This window comes from Dicentrarchus labrax, unplaced genomic scaffold, assembly GCF_905237075.1.
Source record: "Dicentrarchus labrax unplaced genomic scaffold, dlabrax2021, whole genome shotgun sequence".
NCBI classification, from domain to species: Eukaryota; Metazoa; Chordata; class Actinopteri; family Moronidae; genus Dicentrarchus; species Dicentrarchus labrax.
Window position 1 is genome coordinate 216,916 of NW_026136959.1, and position 19,425 is coordinate 236,340.

A 19,425-nucleotide genomic window follows, 5' to 3' on the forward strand; every position below is an offset into this window, starting at 1 on the left:
GTCTGCGAGCATAGAAAGCGTGTAACAGTTGTGGAGTAGTGCGCTTCTCTCTAAAGGCTCCCCTCAAGTATGAGAACAGATCACTGGGTTGCTTAGCCTGTTCCCTCATACATAGTTTCACCTCCTCTAGGGCTGAACCTTTTAACAATGAGAGAATAAAGTCTACTTCTTCCTCTCCATGCAGACTCCTTGCTCTCATCACCCGCTCCATCTCCTCTATAAACTCGTCTACAGTGTGAACATCTTTCCCTGGTTCACCACTAAAAGGTACAATCTGTTTTCTCTTGGAATCTAAACGATAGACACTGTTTGAACATCACCCAAATTAGTAATACTTGACATTACTGCATCAAGTTTTTTACTCAGTTCCAAAATCTGTGACTGCAGCTGTGCCAAAGGATTACCTCCATCAGCATGTTAAGAAGCAGCTGGGTTATCTTCATCCCGGCAGCTGCCCCCTCGTCTTCATCTGACATTCTGAAGTGTCTCTTACACTGTCTTTATTGCAGCAAAATAACAGTCACAACCAGTTCAATGTTCCTCTGTCCCGCACTGTCACAGAATGTGACGTCGGGCAGTCCTCTCCTCCAGCAGCCTGCAGACACCTCTCGTCCTGGCCCACCAGCCACAGGTCGCACGGCCGACGCCACACCCTCTGGACTGTTCTTCACCACTACTGTTGTCTAGATGCTCACTGTCCCTATCCAAACTAAAACCTCAAAATCTAAGAGGGGATCCCACTTCTGACACCAAAATGTATGGCCTGGTCAAGAATTATGAGACTGAACTCAAATAAAATTATTTTTGTGGGTTTTCTTTCCCCGACTGAGCTTAATAAAGAACGGCATTAATACTGTATTTTTTTGAGGATTTAGGACAGTTATAGTTATAACAAAACAGAATGATAACTTTTCCCTATTCCTTGTCTGACAACAACCATCAGCTTTAACAGTTCTCCTTACCACCTAATGAACAATGGTGTATATAGACTACCCACAGCTACAGTAACCAGGCTCAAACTCATACCGCTCAACTTCATTAAACTGAACTTCAGACATTAGCTTATTCTACACAACAGTAGTGGCACCTCTTTTCACTCCAGTGTGCAGCCTGTGCTCCAAGATACACACACCTGGAATTCAACACGCATATATCTCCCCTGCTAACCCCGCTGTTAAGTGTTGCCCTCAGCGTGGCGGAGATACGTACACAAGACTCATTTACAGATCACTGCCACTTCCTTGTTTCTGGTGTCGCCAAAATTATTCGCTCACAAGCGATATGCCTTTTGCGCTACTCGTAATATAACAATGCCCCCTTGAGGGAAAAAGAACCCTACTGCAGTACTAACCCCTGGAGGAAAAGAAGAAACCCCTGTAACCTGTAACCCTTGTTCACCTGGCTACATATAAATGTATATATTGTATAAAGCCAAACTTACTGTTTGCAGGTCTGAATCCTGAAATACAGATGAGACATTACATTATTAGAAGTTATTCAGAATGTATGACAGGACACAAAATAAAATACATTTATAGGAAGAAATTCCTCATGAATTTCACAGATCTCTGCTCTGAATAAAAATGTAGGAGAGCAACACTTTTACTTAGTATATACAGTACGTCTGCTGAGGACCTCTGGGTTCTTTTGGTAAAATGTTAAATCCAGTGGAGTAAAAATGGCTTCACTCACCATTTTTGTTCCTTCTCCAGATGAAGAGTCCAGTGATGCAGAGTGCCAGCAGCAGCAGTCCTACAACAACTCCAATAACAGCACCAGCAGGAAACTCTGAGGGAGAAACTGGAGCCAAAACAGAACATTCACACTTTGTCTCTCCCACTGGAAGGAGATAAATATGTTTAGTTTACAGGATTCACTTTAGTATTGAAGTATGAGGAGCAGATTGTGTGAATAAGACAGTAAAGTGAGAAACAGAATGTATTTCAGTCACATGAAAAGTATAGTTCTGGATTCCTTTGACACTTCCATGTGTTTGAGCGCTCAGACCTTAGAATCTTGTTTCCCACTTACATGCTTGTGTGTTGTACTGATTGTGTCTCCAGATATTATTGAGGACTTTGATGAGTATAACGTTGTCATAACTGATAAAAATGGCGGCCAAAACTATGAAAATATGACTCAAGTTGTAAACCGGATTAATGCCCAATCTGAGGATTAAGATGTAAAGTTAAAGCGAAGAGTTAACATCCGATCAACCCTTCTACAGTTGACAACAGCTACGTATCAGTGGAGTTGACAAGTCTTACCCCAGTTGGTTCTGATCTTTGCTTTGTCCAGTTTAATGACGATGTCGTTCTTCACACCAGAGAGCTGAAACACACAGTCGTACCTCCTCCAGTCTTCAGGTGTGACTGATGAATGAAGTTTCAGGTCAACACTCATCTGGAAGGATCCATCGTGGTTGGGGAGGATCTCTCCGTGGTCCACGTCCTCATGAATCTCCTCTCCATCTTTCCTCCAGATGAGTGTGGCACTGTCAGGGTAGAAACCTGTAGCGTGGCAGCTGACTGGAGAGGAGGGAGTCTTCTGGAGGAGAGACACTGAGGGATGGTCTAGAGGGGAAAGAGAAAAAGAGAGAAAGAGGGATTGAGAAGGTGAAAAACTTGAAAGGGATAGAGAAAGACAAAAAAGAGAGAGCAGGGAAGGAAATAAAACAAGGGAATGACAGATGAAGAAATTCAAGAGGGAGGAATCAAGATGAGTGAAAGAGAAAATGGGACAGAGATAAGCAATGAAAGACACACTGTATCTGTCTGCTTTATGAGTGGATGGTCCTGTATTTGTACAGCGCCTTTCTAGTCTTCAGACCACTCAAAGGGCTTTAACACCATGTGCCACATTCACCCTTTCACACACATTCACTCAGTGATGGTAAAGGTAAACATCGGGAGCAATTTGGGGTTCAGTATCTTGTTCAAGGATACTTTGACATGTGGCGGGAGGAGCTGGGGATCGAACCAAAAACCTTCTGATTAGTGGTGGTAGAAGATAAGCAGTAATCCACCTCAGGTATGTTAAACAGCATATGCTAGCAGCTTAGAGCACACACAGAGTTAACTAAACCAATGATGAAATGTGATGACATGTTTAAAAACAAGTTTTACCCTTAGTTGGCACTTCTTTACCAGATATGATCAAAGGTCTTAAGGACATAAAAACCTGGATCAATTCAATTCATCAAACTAAATCAGGTCATGTGATTCTACCTTTTCTCTGCAGAGAGCTGATGTCATCGTCCACATACTTCTTCAGGAACCCAGGAAAAATTTCAGTGATTGATTTCTTAACATATTCTATTCTAATTTTGTCAGCATCCCATTCCAGTGCAGTGGTGACAGCCTGAGGTTTCAGAGCAATCCATGTCAATGTCTTGAGGTCAAGAGATATGAAGTCTTCTCCATTATAACCAAACTGATTAAAACCATTAACCTCTCCAGTCTTATCATCCCACTCACATCCTAACATCTCCTGTAAAATTTGGACACCTGAGAGAGAGACAGAGACAGAAACAGAGACAGTAATTAACAATGTACAGAATACAGATGAAATCTCCAGTGGAAAGATGATCTTATAAATATTGTGCATTGTGTGACACTTGTGTCTTGTGGTGTGCTCATGATTCAAGAGCAGATAATCAGTGCACTTTATCTGAGTGATGAAACCCAATTTTCTAATAGTAGCTACTGTTGTATGAATTGACAGATGACTGTCAGTGGCAGTATACAAAGTGGGTATGTTGAATTATATGCACATTAAACTCTTGTTAAAACAAAGACACCTGTGTGACACCTGCAGTCTCAGATGCAGTCCAAGTTCAAATTCATTAAATATAATATACATAAATACTTTACCTTCACTTTGGTTGAGGCGCTGCTTCAAATTCTGAATCCTGACTTTGTATATATTTGGCCCACTCTGAAAACACTCCTGAGTGGCCCACTCAAAGTGCTGAGGATCATCTTCAAATATTTTTTTCATCCAGTCCTGTTTTGGTTCTAATATCTTTTGTTGCTGTCGCAGTAAATGGCCAGACTTCCATCAAACTCTAGAGCTGACACAAACTCTGATAAGTTTGGGACTCCACTGGATCCAGTTAGAAAAATCGTCATTGAGTGTTTCACTGCAGGACAAACAAAGTTTATACATTCATTAAAGACCCATCATGAATCTGATGTATTCAGTCAGCAGCCTATGATTCTATTAAAACATATAAAGTCAGTCTTATGAAGTTTAAGTAATAGTGAAACTAAAGTGCTGTTTTCTGGAGCTACAAGAGCCAAATGCACTCTGCGGCTCACGTTATCGCAGTCAAATGCAGAGCCGAGTGGAAAGTGAAGCAAAGAGCTTAAAGAGTTCAAATGTGATCTTACCTGCTGATGAAACGTGACAGAAGAGAAGCAACAAAAATAACGTTTTCATCTTGATTTGATAAAGTCGGGTGGGTAAAGGACCGAGCAGCGAGGAGGTGAGAGAGAGATGTGTAGACAGGAGGACTGCCTCCTTCTTCCACAGCGTCAGTATGTGACCTCAGGTACTCAGGAAGTACTGCACAGCTGTATCACCTGTCAAACAGGTACCAATGTCTCTGTCAGTGTGTCTGTACCCATTATGTTATGTTTAGAGCCCCATACATACACTGCAGAGTAAAAGCTGTGAGAATAAACTGTGTGAATTAAGAATGATCCAATTTTGTTGTGTGTAGTTCGATGCTCCGAACCACATGATGCCAACAATTTCTTCAGAAACTGACATATAGTTTTATTTTAACATCATTTTATTATTATGATTTAAAACATATTGTACTTGGATTGTGTTCACTGAGGTTAAGTTAAAGGCTGTCAGTAGTCTATGTAAGATGAATGCTCTTTTGAAGTTACTGTAATTTCACACACTAATTCTGCTCTACACAGGAGCTCATGAGCCAAATGAAACTGCTGTAACAGAAAGAACTTAAAGGAAAGCTGTAAAATGTTGTCTTACCTGGAGATAAAAAAAAATGTCACCAGTTACCTGTTGTCGCTGTATCTGTTATCACTTGTCTGCACTCGTCTGCCAGGTAAAGTCCAAAACACAGTGTGAGAAACAGAATTTGACACATCAGATATGAAGCAACAGCAGGTATAGGGGGAGGGACAGAAAACTTAAATAATCTGTTTTTGTTCATCATTCTTCATCTTTTTTCTTCCTCTTTAGGAGCAATGCTCTCTTTTAAGAGGAACACCCTGATCACATTACACAGTTACACAATCATACCTGGAAGCTGCTCAGTACAACCACAGTCTGACCACAGTATAGTCTGTATTGGCCTTACATTGTTGACACTTCTCTTCAGTCAGGTCTACTTTTCCCAGATGAATCTGAGCTCTTTTACATAATTGTTGAGTATTCTACCCTCCTCTCTTTCGTTGTAGTAAACACACACAAAACCAGACATCACTAAAATAAAATTTAAATAAACAGGTCATTTTAACATTTACATATCAAGAACATAAATAATAACTACTACTCCACGTGTTGTTGCAGGAAGCCATCATTTAGTCTCTTTTAAGAGAGAGAGAGAGAGAGAGAGAGAGAGAGAGAGAGAGAGAGAGAGAGAGACTGCAAATAATAATGCTGAAATCTTCAGTAGAAAGATGATAAAAATATTGTTCATTGTTCATAGCTATTATTCTGTAAAGGGCAGCTGCAGAAATCCAGACTTACTGTGTCATCTAGTATGTGCTTTCTCTACTGGTGGGTCATAGGCCAACAGTGGGTTGCTTGTGGTTTGTTCTGAATGCGTCTTGGAGTGCGTGGCCAAAAAAAAAAAAAAATCTATCTGACCTTCATTTCGACAGAAAAGCTTCCACAAATGTCTGTTAAATGGAAACAGCCCATTTTGTAGGCCTTATTTATTTTATAAAAAAAACAGTTATGGTGTTTATTCATTATTATACTTTTATTAATTAATTCATAACAATCAGCAGCACACAGTTGTGATATTCATACTTTGTTTAGAGTCATGTGCTCTGATTGCAGGGATGGAAAATATTCATGAAGTTTATGATGACATTGTTTATGTGTGTACTAGCTTATTTGAAAAATACATTTGCGTGGTTTGAATTCTGTAAAAGTGGGTCCCGACATTATGACCATGTGAAAATGTGGCTCCCAAGGTGAGACCAGTTGAGAACCCCTGATGTAGTCTGTACTAATTTGATTGAAAATATGGGAAGTTTGGGAATATGCACCACTAAAGTAATGAAAAGGAAAACTATGCTTTATTACAACTTGTTTTTATTTTTGTGTCTCTAGTCTGGACATCAGTTCATTTGGTAACATGTGTGATGACCCTACTCACCAAAAGAGATATCAGAATGTGGCAATAGGTTTAGTTTATTGTTTAGATATAGCTATAAATAGATGACAGGTGATGGGGCAATGATTCAGGTTGTAAAAAAGTTGACAATTTTGCCAGAATAACAATAATATCATTTTCAATGGAGATGAACCATAAAATAAGTGCATCTGTAATGTTTGTAATTAAAGGCTAGTTAGCATGTTGTCATGCTGACATCAGCAATAATTTCCTTACCAGATCAAGGCAGCAGAAGTTTTTGGAGCCAGGTACGACAGTTGTTCTCTATCGACTGAAAAATTTTAGTGCATAATGGGAAATGCCTGTCTGATGTTTGACTACAAACATTATGCATTATAAAAAAATGAAATAACACCTGTACAGACGTCAGTCCAGTTACCTGACAGATCAGTGAAGGAAATTAAGGATGTCTTATATTCCAGTTTTTCCTCTCCCTGTGTGTAATTATTCATGGAAGGTTTGAATTTCTTTATCTCAGGAATGAGTTTATGTTGGATAAGGACAGCAAACGAGTATAACCAGTGGGCGCTTTTGGCAAACCCATGTGATGATGGTGTCTTGGTTATTATTATTATTATTATTATTATTATTATTAGCCTTTGTAGATAAGTACTAAGATGCAGAACAGTTTAGCAGTAAATATTGAAATATAACATAGAACATACTGTACCTCCACTTTGGTTTAAGCGCTGCTTCAAATAATAAATCGTGGCTTTGAAGTAGTTTGGCTCAATCTCGAAACAGGTTTGAGTGTAGAACTCCAAGTGTTGAGGATCTTTTTCAAATAATCTTTTCATCCATTCTTGTTTTGGTTCTAATATCTGTTTGTTGCTGTCGTAGTAACCCGCCAGAATGTCATCAACCACTAGAGCTCCCATATACTCTGGGAAGTTTGGGACTCCAGAAGATGCAGTTACAAAAAACTTCATGAAGTGTTTCACTGCAGGACAAACTAAATACATTCAGTATAAATACAATGATCACACTCATTTTACCTTTAAACTTAAATTAGTAGCCCAAGCCTTTATTTGCTTCAATCACTGAACTTAACCTTCCTATACCCGAAACAGATGGGCAGGCCTTTAATTCCTTTTGCACAAAACTCTTCCTGAGCAAAGACGGTAAATAGTTTATTTAAATCAGACCAGTATTATTGTAGACCTAGAGAATAATACTTCTATTATTACTTGATCACTTTGGTGATGGTTTCAGTAAAATGAACTGAATAATGGAATTGTGGGCAATCTAACTACACACATTAACAAAAGTTTATATTTGTGTAGAAGGGGTTCAGGTTTTATTCATCCAAAGAGTTTCTATAAAATCCAGAACATGCAGCACACTAGGCTATTAAAGGAGGATTACATGTATTGTTTGCAGTAGCACAATATCAACTAACACATAACCCCACAGCGACACTGGACCTAAACTACATCAGTAAAGTACGTTCATATTTGATGTCAGTAACAATATTTATTATCTAGGCTTTTTGGACAATGCTTTTATGAATTATTTTACTGTAACATATCACACAAACTGCTACATTTAATGCAGCACTTGAACAACAGTATTACAAATGTAATGATAACACACAGGCTTCTTGGACTTTTATTGCACACCTATGAGACTAAAAGCATTAAAATCAGAGAGGTGTTGTGGTGCTTTGGCTCCAGTTGTGAAGGGCTGCTGTTGCCACCAGATGTCACTGTGCTGCTGCATTTGAAGCCCCAAAGCTCCAGACGGCTTCATCCACCTCTCATTAGTTCTGACTTCACTAAGAACGAGTGATATCTATTGGAGCAAGAGCATCCATTACTAATGATCTTAAAACAATCTATTTGTGACAAACTGGTGAAAATACAGCCTCTCTTTTTATCACTCTCAAAGACACCACCTCCCTCAACAAATGCTAGTTTCCCCTCCAACCATCGTCCCCTTTATGCTACTTCCAAAACAACAAGAACAACAACAACAACAACAAAAATCTGAGCTGAAGTCATCCTACACCACAAACTGTACAGTGATATCACTCTTCTCAGCTGTCAGTCCTATAAACTGGCATCAGGACATGTGTGTGCTCACATCAACCTTGGACTAAAGAAAACTCGCTGTGCATAACTGATCATAAAGTTCCAAGAAAACAGCCACCGTCAACATGTTTCACACTACGTACAAAGTGAATGTCACATATAAATGGAAATAGTCTCAAACACAAGGTTTAACATACTTTAAAGATTTCAACAAAAGTTTAAATTACAGATGAAAATAATATACAAGCAGAATATTTATAATAAGTTTTGATTGTTTTTATATTTGGAAGAAGGAGTTATGAATGAATGGATTATTCTGAGCAAACAGGACTTTGTCTGTTATCACAAATGCAAACACATCTACCTGAATGGTTTGATATCATGAGAGGTCATTTTTTGAACCACAAACCTGAAGAGACGGAGAGAATAATCACATAAAACAGAATTAACTTCATCAGAAATATTTGGAAAGTTCAATTCAACAAAGGTTATAACATTGTATCAGTACCTGAGGATTCTGATTTCAATGAGATCTAAAATATTCACAATCTTACAACATTTTAACAGATGGCTGCTTTTAAAGGATTATTTCTTCCTTTTATTTTCTAATGTGAGCATCAATGCCTTATTTAGCTTGTTTTTTCTCTTTATAACCTCACTTATCTTTATCTACAGTTGGTTATAGGAAACCAGCTCTTTGTCAGATATTTTCTTTGCAGCTTTAAAGTGATTCAGAGGTTTTACAGTGAACGACAAAACAATATCAAACTGCTTTAACTGGAGGTGTTAGGTTCACTGTTTTGTTGTCCCACATGACGTCACTGTGTGCAGGGTGGTGTGTTTGCTCGTGATGTTTCTGGATTCAGTTTCTCAGAGAGCTCAGTGCTGTTTTCAGGAGCTGCAAGGTCAGAAACACACTGTTAGTCCTCTTCTCCTGCACTGAACTACCTCAGCTCACAATGTAAAGAACGTGTCAGAGACAATAGAATAAAAACAAGTTCTACTTACGACGTGGAGGGCGATTGGCTGAAATAAGAAGAAAAGATCAGAAGAGTTTAAAATGCCAGAATACATTTTGTCTCATTTTCCCTTCTGAATGTAATTCTTTCATATAAAGTGAAACTCTTTAGATTTATATGTTATTAAAGGTTTCAACTCGGCTCATTCTAGTCTCTCACCTTTCTTCTTTTTGTAAACGATAAATCCAATCACAGCAATGAGGACGACAGCAAGAACAACCACTGTAGCAGTAATCGGGATGGTGATGTTACTGGGCTCCTCTGCTCAGCAAAAAACAACACAAATAAACCAAAATGATCACAACATGTGAAGATGAAGCAGGTTAAAAGATCTATCCATCTGTTCATCACACATTCACATTGTGAATAGAGTATAATACAGTAGTCACTGGTGTGTGTGAGCAGAAATATACAGCATTTAAAGGACACTTACTTCAGTTTAGCAAAGAAGATACAGTATATGTTATTAACTTGACAGCATTAAAGGAACCTGACACTCTGTGCATTATATGCAACCTAATTGGTAAACAAAAGAATCTCCACTGTGCATCAATTTATTTTCACTGTGAATCAGAAAAGGGTCGGCGGGCGACCTGGCACCCTATCACAGGGCAGATATAGTATCACTGTACTACACAGTAAAGGCACTACTGGGTTACATTATGGGAAATGTAGGATCCAGTGTTCTGGGGACTAAAAGTCAGAATATGTCAGCCACTGGTGCTATGTCTCTTGCAAGACAGCCAGCCTTAAGAAAGTGCAGAACTAAGTTGCTGGAATGTTCCTTAAAGATAAGTTTAAACTTGAATTATGAATAAAGATAAATGAGTTGCTGATCTTTTTAAAATAATTAATAAGACTGATTATTCAGTTATAAATAATACTTTTTTTAAATCTGTGTTTCTCACCTTTGTCAATTCTCATCCCAGTCTTGCCCCAGTTGGTCCTGATCTCTGATTTGTCCAGTTTGGTGACGATGTCGTTCTTCTCACCAGAGAGCTGAAACACACAGTCGTACCTCCTCCAGTCTTCAGGTGTGACTGATGAAAGGTTCAGATCAACACTCATCTGGAAGGATCCATCGTGGTTGAGGAGGATCTCTCCGTGGTCCACGTCCTCATGAATCTCCTCTCCATCTTTCCTCCAGATGAGTGTGGCACTGTCAGGGTAGAAACCTGTAGCGTGGCAGCTGACTGGAGAGGAGGAAGTCTTCTGGAGGAGAGACACTGAGGGAAGCTCTGGAGAGAGAGAGAGAGAGAGAGAGAGAGAGAGAGAGGGAGAGAGAGAGAGAGAGAGAGAGAGCTGATGAGTTGGGGGCTTTTTTCCTTTTACTTTATAGGACAGCTCAAGATAAGAAAAGGTGGAGGTAGAGATTGGGGGTAGAGCAATATGAAAAAGGGAAGGAAATAAAACAAGGGAATAGACAATGAAGATGAGACGGCATCCATCCCACTTTGGACAGAGCAGCTCTCTTATTTACAAATCTGACTGTTTATTTCTGAACCTAAAACCTGACAACCCAGAGTTGAGAGCAGGAGGCAGAGCTGCAGTCCTACACGCTTCTCTGCACTTTAGTTAGAGCAGATACCCACCCAGAACCCCACAGAGACTGTGTCCCCTGACCACTTCAATTATTTAAAGAGGAAGTAAAGGGAAGAGGAGTTAAACACATAAACCTAATAAGAATTTAAACCAACTCCGCAACAGCACAAAATAAAATAATGAAATATGGACTGATTCATGAATTAATATCAGATTATCATACAGATTTATTTAGGCTTACTGAGACCTGGCTGTGCCATGAATAATATGTTAAAGGAATATATTAATTAAAACATAGGAGGTTAAACCCATGGTATTACCACCTGACTAAAAAAGACATTCAAAGAAATAGTCTTAAAGCATATAAAGGGCCTCTGAAATGCCAGAGCAGCCTACTGTTCATCATTAACAGGAAAAGAGGAACAACCAGGAATCTTTCAGCACTGTAGCCAGCCATGTATTCCTTTATCTCTCAGCAGCAACGACTTCATGACTAAATGAATCTGCTCTCAACAGGTACTGATGTCTCTTTTAACACATGAATCTTAACAGCTGTAAAGTCATATATAATTTTAGAAAGTTTTTCTGCTGTCAACCACCAATCAACTTCAAAAATGTCTTCATCTAACCCATCAACCTGTCTCTTAAACCCCATCCTAAATAAGCTGCTTAAAGAAGTTTTACCCTTAGTTGGCATTTTTTTTTACCAGATATGATCAAAGGCCTTAAGGAAAACCTTAATGATACCATCCATACAATCTGTGTAAACTTACTTACCTCATGTCTGGCTATCACAGTATCAGCTTTGATGGAAAATAATGTAGAGCACCTACAACTGTCAGTCTCTACTGATTGTTCAGGGCTAAATCAAATAATACCTTCAACAGCCAAAAATAAGATAACATCAAACTGACTGGAGTAATAATACAATGGCAGTTCAGTCTGAGCAGATTATAGGAACATTGTTATGTTCATCAAACTAAATCAGGTCATGTGATTCTACCTTTTCTCTGCAGAGAGCTGTTGCCATAGTCCAAATACTTCTTCAGTAACTCAGGGAAAATCTCAGTGACTAACTTCTCATTGTATTTTATTCTAGCTTTGTCAGTGTCCCACATCAGTTTGGTGGTGACAGCCTGAGGTTTCAGAGCGATCCATGTCAATGTCTTCAGGTCAAAAGATATAAAGTCTTCTCCATTATAACCATACTGATTAAAACCATTAACCTCTCCAGTCTTATCATCCCACTCACATCCTAAAAGTCCCTGTAAAATGTGGACACCTGAGAGAGAGAGAGAGAGAGAAACAGAGACTGTAATTAACAATGTACAGAATACAGATGAAATCTCCAGTGGAAAGATGATCTTATAAATATTGTGCATTGTGTGACACTTGTGTCTTGTGGTGTGCTCATAATTCAAGAGCAGATAATCAGTGCACTTTATCTGAGTGATGAAACCCAATTTATTTTCCACAGCTAAAAGTTACAATAGTAGCTACTGTTGTATGAATTGACAGATGACTGTCAGTGGCAGTATACAAAGTGGGTATGTTGAATTATATGCACATTAAACTCTTATTCAAACAAAGTCACACCTGTGTGACACCTGCAGTCTCAGATGCAGTCCAAGCTCAAATTCATTAATATGCACATGTTAGCTATCTTATATCTGTGTGTCAAACAACAAACCAGGCTGCAAATCATTTTAGTAGTAAAAGTAAAATATAATATACATAAATACTTTACCTCCACTTTGGTTGAGGTGCTGCTTCAAATTATGAATCATCACTTTGAATATGTTTGGCATTCTCTCAAAACACTGCTGAGTGGCCCACTCAAAGTACTGAGGATCATCTTCAAATATTTTTTTCATCCAGTCCTGTTTTGGTTCTAATATCTTTTTGTTGGTGTCGCAGTAACCGGCCAGACTTCCATCAACCTCAGCAGTTATCACAAGCTCTGGTATCTTTGGGACTCCACTGGATGCAGTTATAAAAAACTTTAGAGTGTGTTTCACTGCAGGACAAACACAGTTTATACATTCAGTAAAGACCCATCATGAATCTGATGTATTCAGTCAGCAGCCTATGATTCTATTAAAACATATAAAGTCAGTCTTATGAAGTTTAAGTAATAGTGAAACTAAAGTGCTGTTTTCTGGAGCTACAGGAGCCAAATGCACTCTGCGGCTCACGTTATCGCAGTCAAATGCAGAGCCGAGTGGAAAGTGAAGCAAAGAGCTTAAAGAGTTCAAATGTGATCTTACCTGCTGATGAAACGTGACAGAAGAGAAGCAACAAAAATAACGTTTTCATCTTGATTTGATAAAGTCGGGTGGGTAAAGGACCGAGCTGCGAGGAGGTGAGAGAGAGATGTGTAGACAGGAGGACTGCCTCCTTCTTCCACAGCGTCAGTATGTGACCTCAGGTACTCAGGAAGTACTGCACAGCTGTATCACCTGTCAAACAGGTTCCAATGTCTCTGTCAGTGTGTCTGTACCCATTATGTTATGTTTAGAGCCCCATACATACACTGCAGAGTAAAAGCTGTTAGAATAAACTGTGTGAATTAACAATGATCCAATTTTGTTGTGTGTAGTTCAATGCTCCGAACCACATCATGCCAACAATTTCTTCAGAAACTGACATATAGTTTTATTTTAACATCATTTTATTACTATTGTTTAAAACATATTGCACTTGGATTGTGTTGACTGAGTTTAAGTTAAAGGCTGTCAGTAGTCTATGTAAGATGAATGCTCTTTTGAAGGTACTGTAATTTCACACACTAATTCTGCTCTACACAGGAGCTCATGGGCCAAATGAAACTGCTGTAACAGAAAGAACTTAAAGGAAAGCTGTAAAATGTTGTCAAAAAAATGACACAAAAGGAGCAACATAAATAACTTTGTCTTTGTTTGAGAAAGAAGAAGAACCAAAGAGCTCAGTAGAATCAACTGATGTTAACTTTGTCTTCAGTGCAATGATGTTTCCTGGTTCACTGACTGAGTCTTTGTTCTCTGGAATATGAGGTGTCCTGTCACAGACAGATGCAGAAAAACTAATCCATGCATTTGTTACTTCTAGTCTGGATTACAGCAACTCCTTATTATCAGGTTGCCCCAATAAGTCCATTCAGACGCTCCAATTAATTCAGAACGCTGCAGCACGAGTACTGACAGGAACTAGGAAAAGAGATCACATCCCTCCTGTACTAGCTTCTCTGCACTGGCTCCCTGTAAAATTCTGAATAGAATTTAAAATCCTCCTCCTCACCTTCAAACAGGAGCCAGAGCCTTCAGTTACCAAGCTCCTGTCCTGTGGAACCAGATTCCATTTTTTTTCAATTCATTCACATTCAAGAGTAGGCTTAAAACGTTCGTCTTTGATAAACTATCGTGGGATTTCCCATGATGCACTCTCTCTCTCTTTCTGAATTTATGTCCCATTAATGCATGTTACTAACTTCACTTCTTCCCTGGAGTTCTTGTGCTTTCTCGTCTCGCAGGTTCTCATGGATCCTGGTGGAGCCTCCTGCCATGGTCCTGCTTGACTCCCATTGCTAATATCACTGATATTATTGTTATTATTATTATTATTCTATTATTATTACTACAGCTACTATTATTATTATAATCACTGCTCATTATCCCCCATCGTTGTTGTCGTCGTCGTCATCATCTTCTTCATGTTCATCATCATCAGTCACTATTAGTGTAGTTGTTGCTGTGCACCTTTGTCTTTTCTCTCTCTCTCTCCGTGTCTGTCTCTCTCTCTCTCTCTCTCACCTCAACTGGTCGAGGCAGACGGCCACCCACCTAGAGCCGAAGGGTCTGTCCTAGGTTTCTGCCTCTTAAAAGGCAGTTTTTCCTTGCACCCGTCACCAAGTGCTTGCTCATTGAATTGAATTGAATTGTTCACCAGTTAATGATCCCTATAGGTGAACAACAGCTTTACTCTGAATAATAAGAATTTCACTTTATTATTATTTTATATAGTATTATAAACTCTTAACATGTATGGAACCACATCATTTTTGAAAGGTTGTGTGTGTTTAAATGTCAGTTGCCTGTTGTTGCTGTATCTGTTATTACTTGTCTGCACTTGTCTGTCAGGTAAAGTCCAGAACACAGTGTGAGAAACAAAATGTGACACATCAGATGTTAATTAAAACCTGCTTAACTTGCTTCTGTTTTTATTTTGCTTTTGATTTGGCCCCATAGATTTAAGGTGGAGTTTGTGTTGAGTCTGTTAAGTTTGACTTGTGAAGTTTCAAATCTTTTGATGCAGAAATAGTTGGAACACTGACTTTCTCTGACTGACCTCCTTCTGCATTATTACACAACAAAGCATCAAGCATTTTTTCAGGGGTGATATAAATGATATAGGGTAATATATAGTAACAGTGCTGACATTTAATGATTTAGTCTTATGCATTACCTTTGTATATAAGAGTTTATTGTTGTATGTCGATCGTATATATTTCGCGTCTAACTTCCATCCCAAATACTGACTGTGAATAATCATGTATTTTAACATCTTTTTTCCTCTCAGTTTTCTACTTCATCTTTTGTTTCACTTTCTTTCTAAACATAACTCATGAGCTCAGACCAGAAGCAAAGGGCTACAGTTGTGGAGTTTTAAAAAGTTATATATTCAGGGGGTTCACTAAGAGCAATGCTCTCTTTTGAGAGGAACGCCCTGATCGCATTCACACAGTCACACAATCATACCTGGAAGCTGCCCAGCACAGTCTGACCACAGTTTAGCCATAAACTTGCTTCTCTAACCTTTTGGCCACCACTGTAATTTCATTTGGCCTGAAAAAATCATGACTTTGGACAGTATGGGCCTAACATTGTTAATACTCTTCAGTGTCATACTGACATATTCGCTGTCAGTGTTGATAGTATTTGTATTAAAATATAAGAGATTTGCTAACACAGAGCAAAAGTAGACTTTCCACAAACTACTGCATTTATTTTAGATTTTTCAGCTACACTTCTTTTTGAAAGGTCTACTTTGCATGGATGCATCTGAGCTCTACCCTCCTCTCTTTTGTTGTAGGAAAAACACACTAAACCTAATTTTCTCCTTTGAGTGGAGGTCGGCAGTGGACCCATGGAAACCAAACTGAACCTGATTTATAAAAAAAAAAAAAAAAACAAATCCAAACAGAGAGAAAACACCAACAATGGCAGTTGCACAATTTGCCACCAATTTAGTATTTTCAATTCCAAGACCAAATCTGTAATAAAAACACACCACATCAGAGTCCATTTAGATCCATTTGTATGGGAGGCCAGAGAGCTTAACATACTGTAGCTTCAGAAAATACATCACCACTTTGACATCACATCCAAAGAAGGCAGGCTAATTCAACCATAGTTCCCCTTTATGATACTTCCAAAACAACAACAACAAAAATCAGTGAGTCATAGAAAAAAGCCAAATATTGAAATAAAAATTATTGATTTGCACGAAAAATGGAAAATAAAATGTAAATATAATTCTTAATTGCGTAATAATAATTGAAAGATATGAAGGTTTTTCTCATTATTACACATACACATTTATGTGTACAGATATACACATTTGATTTTGACCTTTATTTTCATCATGCCCAGTATTCATGTGAAATGATGTCTCTACCTATCATCAAGCCCTACAGTGGGTATCAGACTGTACCGTCATAACTGACCGCACTGACTGCATCTCTAACCCGACCTAACCTAAGCTGCCTTTAAATCCTTCATTCACTCAAGCAAACAGCAGATACTTTGCTGTATGACATGGCTTTATATCTACATTGTGTCTGCTCAGGCTAAACTGCAACTTCATGTGAATGCAATGGCCCGCTCAGCAGTCCAACCACCATCACTGTCTATCTATTTACACTAGTCTTACTAAAAGCTACTTGTTTGAAAAACCTGTGGTATGAGAAAGTTTTCCTCTGACCTGTTGCACCAAATCTATAACCTATAAAAGATCATATTTTCAACAAGAGGTGATTTTGAGAATTGTATACAGTGTTTACAGAAACCTAGAGTTCTTGTGGTTATTCCAAAACCATAAAATACTATTCTAACATGATCAAAAACAGTAATTTAAGGTATCTAAAACATTATTGCATCAATGTAAAATGAAGGGTAAAAGAAATAGAATTGATTGAAGAAATTGTTTTTATAATAGATTTAGAAAAATAATTATAATAATGTGAAATAAAAGATTACATTACCATTTACATATAAAAACCATAAACTACTATATCCCTTTGTGACAAGAAGGCATGTTTTAGTCGGTCTAAGTTCTGTAAAGCTAAATAAAGTGACACGTGTTATATGAAGGAACTTCATTAAATGCGTTTCACAATCAGGTCTCTGGATTCAGTTTCTCAGAGAGCTCCGATCCGTCGTCAGGAGCTGTAAGGTCAGAAACAAACAGTGTCAAACAGTGAAAGTCCTCTCATCCTGCACTCAACTTTTATAAACAGTAAATACAGGAAACAGTCTTTAAAAGTTCATCTACACAATAATGTGAAACCCTGTTTAATCTACAGCATAAAGTGTGTGTCAGATCAGTTGAAAAAAAATAAAAGCAGGTTTTACTTACGAGATGGAGGGCATTTGGCTGAAATCAAAACAAAAGACAAATCATTTCTTCACCTTATCCCCAGTGAATATGATCTTCTCTTCTACTCTACTACTCATCACTTCTCTCCCACATCATCTTGGTAAGGTCAAATTATCATGACTCACAGGCTCTGAGCCTGACACTGCTTACTGTCGGTTGCTTTAAATTCTGTGGTGCAGGGAACTGATGCTTGTTTCTGTTGTGCAACCTGGATAAAAGCATCAACTCAAAGACTAAAAGATACTGAACTGAAATCTCAGTGAGCTGATTCTCATTGTATTTTATTCTACCTTTGTCATCATCCCATCTAAGTTTGGTGGTGACAGCCTGAGGTTTCGGAGCGATCCATGTCAATGTCTTCAGGTCAAAAGATATGAAGTCTTCTCCATCATAACCATACTGAATAAAACCATTAACCTCTCCAGTCTCATCATCCCACTCACAACCAGTCATCCTCTGTAAAACATGGACACCTGAGAGAGAGACAGAAACAGAGACTGCAATTAACAACGATGTACAGATGAAGATGATCTCAGATATTGGGCAGTGTGTAACGCACTTCTATTTTCATCTTCATCTCGTGGTGTGTTCATGATTCAAGAGCAGATAAGTGTACTTTTTCTTTATATGAGTGATGAAACCCAATTTCTGTTACACATTCTTTTCTTTTGTCGACCATGAACTACAACATCCCTGGTCGGACCACCTGAAGACTTTTTTGCGTCTGTCTCCCCCTTGTTTTCTTTATTCCCTTAACTACAGGTGGATAAAGTTAGTTCCAAATGTTCCAGATACAAGATCAGAATCTTACGTAGTTAGTATGTTATTATTACAACACAAAACTCTTCTGTTCTAGCTTCTGTTAGCTCTGTAGATCCCCGGTAGTTCCCGAGCAGCCGGGAAGACAGGGAGGCTGGGTGACTGAGCGAAGGAAGACTAGAACGGCGAAGCCCACAGGTCACCACCAACCGCTTCACGTTTCCAATACATTTTCCCCACTCAGCGATACACCCGCTGAGGAACCAACTCTGGTTATTGGCAGTTCCATAGTCAGAAACGTGAAGTTAGTGAAGCCAGCGGCCATAGTTAAATGTATCCCTGGGGCCAGAGCGGGCGACATTGAATCAAATTTAAAACTGCTGGCTAAAGGTAAACGTAAATTCAGTAAGATTGTTATCCACGTCGGCGGTAACGACACCCGTTTACGCCAATCGGAGGTCACTAAGATTAATGTGGAGTCGGTGTGTAATTTTGCTAAGACAATGTCGGACTCCGTAGTTTTCTCTGGACCCCTCCCCAATGTGACCAGTGATGACATGTATAGCCGCATGTCGTCATTCCACCGCTGGCTGTCGAGGTGGTGTCCAGCAAACGATGTGGGCTTCATTGATAACTGGAAGCCTTTTGGGGAAAACCTGGTCTGATTAGGAGAGACGGCATCCATCCCACTTTGGATGGAGCGGCTCTCTTATCTAGAAATATGGCGAAGTTTATTTCTAAAACCTGACAGTCCAGAGTTAGGACCAGGAAGCAGAGCTGCTGTCTTACACACTTCTCTGCTCTTTCTTTAGAACAGTCACCCACCCAAAACCCCATAGAGACTGTGTCTGTCCCCCGACCACCTAAATTATTTAAAGAAATAAAAACAAGAGGAGTTGAACATAAAAATCTAATAAAAATTAAAACCAACTCCTCAGTAGCACAAAATAAGAGAATGAAATGTGGGCTGTTAAATGTCGGGTCTCTGTCTTCTAAAGCTGTTTTAGTTAATGAATTCATATCAGATTATGATTTCCTTTTTTTCCTTGCACCCGTCACCAAG

At 38.8% G+C, this 19,425-nt stretch overlaps 2 protein-coding genes and 1 long non-coding RNA gene across 4 annotated transcripts in view; all 3 read right to left on the minus strand.

The window, feature by feature from the left end:
- LOC127360861 (major histocompatibility complex class I-related gene protein-like) overlaps positions 1 to 4,570 on the minus strand; it is a 52,951-nt gene extending 48,381 nt beyond the window's left edge. The window contains exons 1-4 of one of the 2 annotated variants that reach the window (XM_051395285.1): positions 4,392 to 4,570; positions 3,873 to 4,141; positions 3,228 to 3,506; positions 2,351 to 2,573 (exon numbers count right to left, since the gene is read on the minus strand). In XM_051395285.1, the coding sequence (XP_051251245.1) occupies positions 2,351 to 2,573; positions 3,228 to 3,506; positions 3,873 to 3,999 (629 nt within the window). In that variant the 5' untranslated portion in view covers positions 4,000 to 4,141; positions 4,392 to 4,570. The remainder of the gene's footprint in view (positions 1 to 2,350; positions 2,574 to 3,227; positions 3,507 to 3,872; positions 4,142 to 4,391) is intronic. The other variant, XM_051395286.1, reaches the window with a different exon arrangement.
- Positions 4,571 to 7,832: 3,262 nt separating this feature from the next.
- LOC127360856 (major histocompatibility complex class I-related gene protein-like) lies at positions 7,833 to 13,429 on the minus strand. The gene is made up of 7 exons (XM_051395277.1): positions 13,238 to 13,429; positions 12,718 to 12,987; positions 11,974 to 12,252; positions 10,337 to 10,666; positions 9,588 to 9,689; positions 9,418 to 9,435; positions 7,833 to 9,307 (listed from the first exon to the last, which is right to left on the minus strand). The coding sequence occupies exons 1-7, from the start codon at positions 13,284 to 13,286 to the stop codon at positions 9,228 to 9,230; spliced, it is 1,128 nt and encodes a 375-aa protein (XP_051251237.1). The 5' UTR covers positions 13,287 to 13,429; the 3' UTR covers positions 7,833 to 9,227.
- Positions 13,430 to 15,924: 2,495 nt separating this feature from the next.
- Positions 15,925 to 18,068, minus strand: LOC127360865 (uncharacterized). Its single transcript, XR_007883951.1, has 3 exons — positions 17,894 to 18,068; positions 17,583 to 17,600; positions 15,925 to 17,392 (listed from the first exon to the last, which is right to left on the minus strand). It is a non-coding gene; the product is annotated as an uncharacterized LOC127360865 (long non-coding RNA).
- Between the last annotated feature and the right edge of the window lie 1,357 nt (positions 18,069 to 19,425).